This window comes from Lolium rigidum, chromosome 5, assembly GCF_022539505.1.
Source record: "Lolium rigidum isolate FL_2022 chromosome 5, APGP_CSIRO_Lrig_0.1, whole genome shotgun sequence".
In the NCBI taxonomy this organism is placed as follows: Eukaryota; Viridiplantae; Streptophyta; class Magnoliopsida; order Poales; family Poaceae; genus Lolium; species Lolium rigidum.
Window position 1 is genome coordinate 15,476,497 of NC_061512.1, and position 6,347 is coordinate 15,482,843.

Below are 6,347 nucleotides of genomic sequence, written 5' to 3' on the forward strand. Positions count from 1 at the left end.
TGCAAATTCTATGTCCTCGATCTCTATCTGCTTATAAAATAGAAATACTACCTATGTCAAAAGAAATGTCGCAAGTTTATCTAAAATTAAATTTATTTAAACATTTTTAAGTGTATAAATGCATCTAAATTTAGATAAACCTCGGATATCTATTTGTAGATGGAGGAAGTAATAAAATGAACATACTTAAGTATCAGAAAGAAATTTGAAAGCACATAATGTTGGTTTCGTTTCGTCCTTTGTTCCGTATCCGAACAACCAGATCCGTGCTCCGGCGGAGAGGACGTCCTGGCGACAGTACTAACACGACCATTATGTGTTTATTTATTTTGGCTCTAGCATCATCTCGCAGTAAATAAATAGCGCGGCTAATAAATTCTTGATGACAGATGCGTAAATACACGGATACACTTTAGATTCACTCAGACGCAGTACCAACGTACTCCTCATTATTCATGAATCTCATCTCATCTCATCTCAGTCGGACTTACCAGAGCTGTAACAATCGCAAATGGCTAGATGTAGTAAAAACAGATGGATAAAGAGCAGTAAAAAAGATGAAATTTTTAATGAAACGAGAGCCACTTAAATAGAGGGGAGGAGCCTCCTTCTCGGTCTCACTTCACTCCCCACTCTGCTCCAGGTCCGGCCTCCGCCGCCGCCTCCGCTGACCGCCGTAGCAGCGTCGCCTCTCGCTCGCTCGCTCATGCTTCTTGCTTAAGCTTAAGGTACCTCAGCACGGCAGGTCAGTGACTAGCTGACTGTACTAGGTAGGTAGCTAGAGGCAGGACGCGCGAGATGGCGGCGATGGAGGACTGCTCGTCCTGCGCCTTCTCGCTCACCTGCCCCGAAGACGGCGCCGACCTCGGGGACGGAGTCGTTGACGACGGCGACCTCTTCTCGTTCTACGCCGGTGCGGCCGCCGCCGAGGACGAGGACGGCGACAATGAGTACGTGGAGCAGCTGGTCTCCAAGGAGGCCAGCTTCTGCTCCTCCTCTGATTCTGGTGATGCTGACTGCTCGTCGGCCGCTTCCGAGGACTGGTTCCGCCAGGCGCGCCTCGCAGCCGTCAAATGGATCCTCCAAGTGAGCACTCAGCTCCCCACTCTCTCGATTAGTTTGCTGATTGACTGATGCCAGGATCGATCGATCACTGACGCCAGGCATCTGATTTGCACTTGCAGACGCGGGGGTGCTTCGGGTTCGGCCACCGCACGGCGTACCTCGCCATCGCCTACTTCGACCGCTTCTTCCTCCGGCGACGCGTCGATGTAATAACCAATCACCGGCTGCCACCGCCGCCGTAAAACAAATGTATCATCTCTGTTTTCTTGGGGACGGGACGGGAGGATGACGTGGTGCATTGGTGCTGCAGAGGGCGGCCATGCCGTGGGCGGCGCGGCTCCTGTCCGTGGCCTGCGTGTCCGTGGCAGCCAAGATGGAGGAGTACGGCGCGCCGGCGCTGTCGGAGCTCGACGCTGGCGGGGGCTACGAGTTCTGCTCCGACTCCGTCCGCCGGATGGAGCTGCTCCTGCTGTCCACGCTCGGCTGGCGCATGGCTGCCGTCACGCCATTCGACTACCTCCCCTGCTTCTCCTCCCGGCTCGACCGGCACGGCGGCGGCGGCGATGACGGCCATGACCCCGCCCGCGTCGCCCTCAAGTCCATCGGGTTCATCTTTGCCACAGCCGAAGGTTCGTTCATAATCCTCTACTTTCAAACACATCACAATCAAATCTTTTCTTGCATTTTGTCTGACTGATTTGTGCTGTGTCCATGCAGCCGGCAGTGTGCTGGATTACAGACCATCCACTGTGGCTGCAGCTGCAATCTTGGCTGCATCCTATGGAGCTCTGCTGACCAGAGAAGCACTGGAGACGAAGATGGGCAATCTATCTCCATCCTGCCACATTGAGAAGGTTTCTTGCACAGATCAATTGATCTTGTTGCATCATTTTGATCAACAGACGTGATCAACTTTTGTTTGTTTCATTGATCAGGAGCATGTACATGCCTGCTACAGCATGATGGTTGGGGACTTGAGAAACAGGATGAGCAATTGCAAGAGATCACTGCCATGTTCAGACTCCAATGAAGCTGCCACCAGTACATATGATTCTCTTCTTGTTCATGATGTTGCTGACACCGCCGCCTTCATGGCAGCGGTGTCGGAAACGAATAAGCGGATCAGGTTGGAGCTGCCGGGCATCCGTTGAGAAGCTAGCACCGCCGGAGACACGCAATTTTTTCTGTCAGATGTCTAAGTGGGGGACTTGGCTTTGATCTTCCTTTTTGTTTTTCCACCATCAAATTTGGTTAGGTTCTTTCATCCATTGTCGTTGCTATGGTTGGCATTGGCAATGCTGTTGGATTGGTTTGGATTGGTTTGTGGGAGGGGTAAGAGATGAGCAAAGATAAGGGCTGAGCTTTTCCTGAGGAGAGGAGAGCTTCAGTGGAGCCTCATTTCAAGTCCCCAAATGGAGCACATTTCCTGTGAAATTCACCCAAAATGTGCACTGGTTTGGTTATGCCATTGTGGATGCCATCTTTGCATTGCATATGGTGAGATGCTGCTAGATGCAGCAGTAGCACTGAAAGGCTGAGGGGGCTGGCCATTGTTTGTAGAGCCAGCCAAGGGAAAAGGTTTTCTGCAAGTGGATGTGTAGATCAGTGAGGAGTGGTGTTCCACTCAGATGCACTGCACTTGCATGCATGGGTTACAACATTGGTTTGTGACGATCTCCTTGGGGAGTGGTTGTAACTTGTGTAACATCTGCTTCTGTTCTTGAGAAATGGGATCAGATTGCATTTTGTGCATGTGTGTGCCTGCAGTTGTGTGTGTGTGTGCAGGCTGCCCTTTGATAACCTGTGGGTTTCTTGTTCAGCTCAGCTGCAGCTGCAGGTTTTTCAGTGCCATTCACTCATACCTGTGCCAATGTTTTCTTCTTCTCTTCAGCTTCCTTTTAGCAGGGATGAGAATCCAATGCACCTTTTCCTGTTACAGCACTTGCATTCCACATTGCAACAAACAAGAACATTTGCGTTGCATTTGAAATGTAGTAAAATAATAGGTGGTATCGAAAGAAAGCTCTTGTCAATTATGATCGATAAGTACCTTGTATCCTTTTTGCAATTGTTGGGCATGTTGTGAAAAGCATTTCATCAGTTTGTGCTGCTCGAAGAGCGACAAGTGTTGTGCATGAATGGTATTAGTGCACAAGATACATGAGATTGCTACTTTCTATCGATAATTGCCTAAACATTAACCACCTGAGCTTGGCATTTCAAACACTTAGTGGTGGAAGCACACCATAAACGATCAGCGGAAGAACGAAAAAAGGCTCAGTGTTAGATAATAGGAAATCTTTCAGAAAAAAAGTACCTATGATTCCTTGATAGACCAAGATTCTAGTATGAGATAATTAATTAACACCTGTGATCAGTTTTGTAGATTCACTAACTACATAAATCATAATGACAGTAAATTTACTTCAAATATTACACAACTAATGTCATATTCTTCAGTGAAGGCGCTACGACTAGAAGGTGCCAAGACTGTTGAAGATTCTCTTGCAGGAAAGATGAACATACACATGCCAAATAATATTGCCACTTCCATATAAACAATAATGATGGTATCTTTCCATATGCACTGGCCTTTTTTCTTTGCTCTTCTTGGCTTAACCCCTAAACCCTAAAGCTGGTCTTCTGGCCTCATCCACTAACTAATGCAGGTCTTACATTGCACACTGCCTTACAGCTGGTAAAAAGAGCTTTTGCATCTTTCCCTCCTGCCCCTGCACCTGCATGCAATGAAAATGCCCCATGGGCAATGGAGTGACTTTCTGAGGCATCGCCATCACCATCCATCCATGCATGCCTCCTCCAATGCAAGTATGCATGCAACTCCTCCATCTTTCTTTCTTGCTCAGTTTTCTTTCTTTAATGTTGCTATAAAAAGGAAAAGGGGATCTTTGCATTGAAGCATGGACACAAATGTTGCTATTCCCAAACATTAGTTTTTTCCCAATAGTTTTTTAAAAAACTTCCATTTAATTAGGCTAGTGCATGGAAGAAGGAACTCTAGTTAGTTGTTTTGTGGGAATAATATAATGTCACAACTAACAATGGATTTACTTTTGATAAATTACTACAACGGCTTATGTCGAGCATCCAAAATATCATTATCAAATTTAAATCCGGGTAAAAAAATGCCAAAGTATTCACGGTTGTTCTCATTTAGAGAAGCATATTTACCTACATATTCCTTCAAAACAACATAGTTTGTGTTATGGGAGTATATGCTTGTTCATCAGGGTTCTACAGTACTACGTACTAGGACCACTCCAATCCTGATCCTATTTAAGATCCAGATTAAGCTATAGGAGTACCATGCAAAACAGTTATCTAGAGCATACAATGTTTCGTCTTGATCATAATTTTGTAGCTGGCAAACTTATTTTATATCATCCTAGCTACAATATATAATATAAAGATCTGGACACCTTCCAGACCTGGTTCCTAGAGTCAGCATATGACACATTGATTTTCATTCTGTCCAATCCAACCCTTAATTTTTATCATCTTCAAGACCTCAGAAATCGAGCCAGTCAAGAAGAACAGAGCTGATCAAATCAAACAATTTGGAAGATTGTTCTTGGAGAAATCAACAGTTACAATGTTGAGGTGACCAGCCAAGAGATAACCATACAATACATGGTCCATCGACCAGTGGTAACTTGCATCTGAAGTGCAGAGAGAATATACTATCTGCCTCCCTTCTGAATCTGGATTGCCCATTGTTGGATGGATGGAGATCAGAATCCTGGCAAAAGGATTAAAATACCAGTATACCTTCTCAGTCACCAACGCGGTCAAAAACAGGCTTGCGGACAAAGCTTGGTTAGAATTCTGTTGGTTAAAAAGAGTACTACACTACCACCTAGGAGTGTGTGGCCACCTCACTGGCTTGGCCGGCTGGCTGCCTGCTGCCTGACCAAGCAAAGAACCATTCTTTTTTTTTTCTAGACCATGTATTGATTAATCAGTAGAAAAAGCTAGAATTTTATTAAAAAATTAGTTAACATTGAGTTAGTAAGAATAATTTGTTGAATAAAACAGGCATTTACCCCACATGAAAAATTACCCTGGGGGCATAAATGTACATGTCATACATTGAAAAAGAAAGCTAGGAGAGTGATGAGGTATGGCAGTTGGGAGGATGTGTACAGCTGGGAGTCTCAACTGAAAGCCTGAAACAAAGATGGCATTGCTTGCATCAATGGCAGAGGTGTGGCCCTAACTAGCTCACAGGCAGGCAAGGGCAGGGCAGGGGCAGCATTGCACAAAGACAAAGAAGCAAACACAAAGATGTCTTCCCATGCATCACACTGCACACAGTAGCAGCCACACATACACATCTCCTGATCTGGTCAAAGAGACATATGTGGTTTTGTTTCCTATTGCTTGTTTTGGTTTTTTATGCTGGCAGTGGCAAGATAGCACTGGTGTAATGTGATGATCTGTCTCCTTTGTACAGCTTGGGGGTAGTCTTGTAGTATGCAGAGATGGTGACTTTATTTGTCCAGAACTCATCATGTAACTTGATGGCAAGATAATGGTAGACTCTTTCTTCTTGGTTGATACTTGTAATCTTTGACCGCTCGAAAAAAAAAAACTTGTAATGTTTGTTCATGGTAAATCCATGGCGAACACTCCATTTGTTAACACTTGTAATCTTCATTTGGTGTAAATATGGAAAGCACAGTTTTTAAAGTATGTCAATGTTTTCATTTCGACCAACTAATTTCTTTGGTTTAACAGATTTTTAAAATGAAATTTTAGGATTTTAATTGTTTGTAATCTTCCGATGTGGGGTTTTTGATACACGTAATTAGTCTATAGTCAGTAAATACTACATGGCATTATGTTTTATTGGAAAAAAAGATTTAGTTCAGTATGTTGTAAAGATTCTATGTTCCTTCTATGATGCCTAAAAACAAACTTTGGTGGAAATTTCCTTTACGGTTATGGCATGGCTTTGCAATCTTATTATTCCTGCATTGTTTTAGAATATTTTGAATTGGAAAGGTACTAATATTCTAAAACTACTACAACCAAACCTCGGAATTAAAAACACCACCTTCAGCTATATAAAATAGCCAATTTTCCTGTCAAATGCCAAACCTATTAGCGGAAGGAACACTTGAAGCCGTCAACAAGCTTTTGAGTGGATTACATGCAAGGTGTTTATGTTCCGGTTTGGGTGGTGTCCCACTAATAGGCTTTTTTGTATTCAGATTTTTTTTATAATCTGCCATGTTTTCGTTTGGAGTACCATGAGGATT

General features: G+C 44.1%; 1 protein-coding gene across 1 annotated transcript; it reads left to right on the forward strand.

Moving 5' to 3' along the window:
- Positions 1–798: 798 nt before the first annotated feature.
- Positions 799–2,741, forward strand: LOC124651272 (cyclin-D5-2-like). Its single transcript, XM_047190383.1, has 5 exons — positions 799–1,086; positions 1,185–1,271; positions 1,376–1,694; positions 1,783–1,919; positions 2,001–2,741. Exons 1-5 carry the CDS (start codon positions 799–801, stop codon positions 2,214–2,216), a joined length of 1,047 nt encoding a protein of 348 aa, XP_047046339.1. The 3' UTR covers positions 2,217–2,741.
- The last annotated feature ends 3,606 nt before the right edge of the window (positions 2,742–6,347 follow it).

What these genes read in the sequence shown, in the direction of transcription:
- LOC124651272 (XM_047190383.1), top strand. Translation starts at nt 799, where the DNA reads ATGGCGGCGATGGAGGACTGCTCGTCCTGCGCCTTCTCGCTCACCTGC. An exon ending in CCGTCAAATGGATCCTCCAA is followed by an intron (nt 1,087 to 1,184) that starts GTGAGCACTCAG and finishes TTGCACTTGCAG; the next exon opens with ACGCGGGGGTGCTTCGGGTT. An exon ending in CATCTTTGCCACAGCCGAAG is followed by an intron (nt 1,695 to 1,782) that starts GTTCGTTCATAA and finishes GTGTCCATGCAG; the next exon opens with CCGGCAGTGTGCTGGATTAC.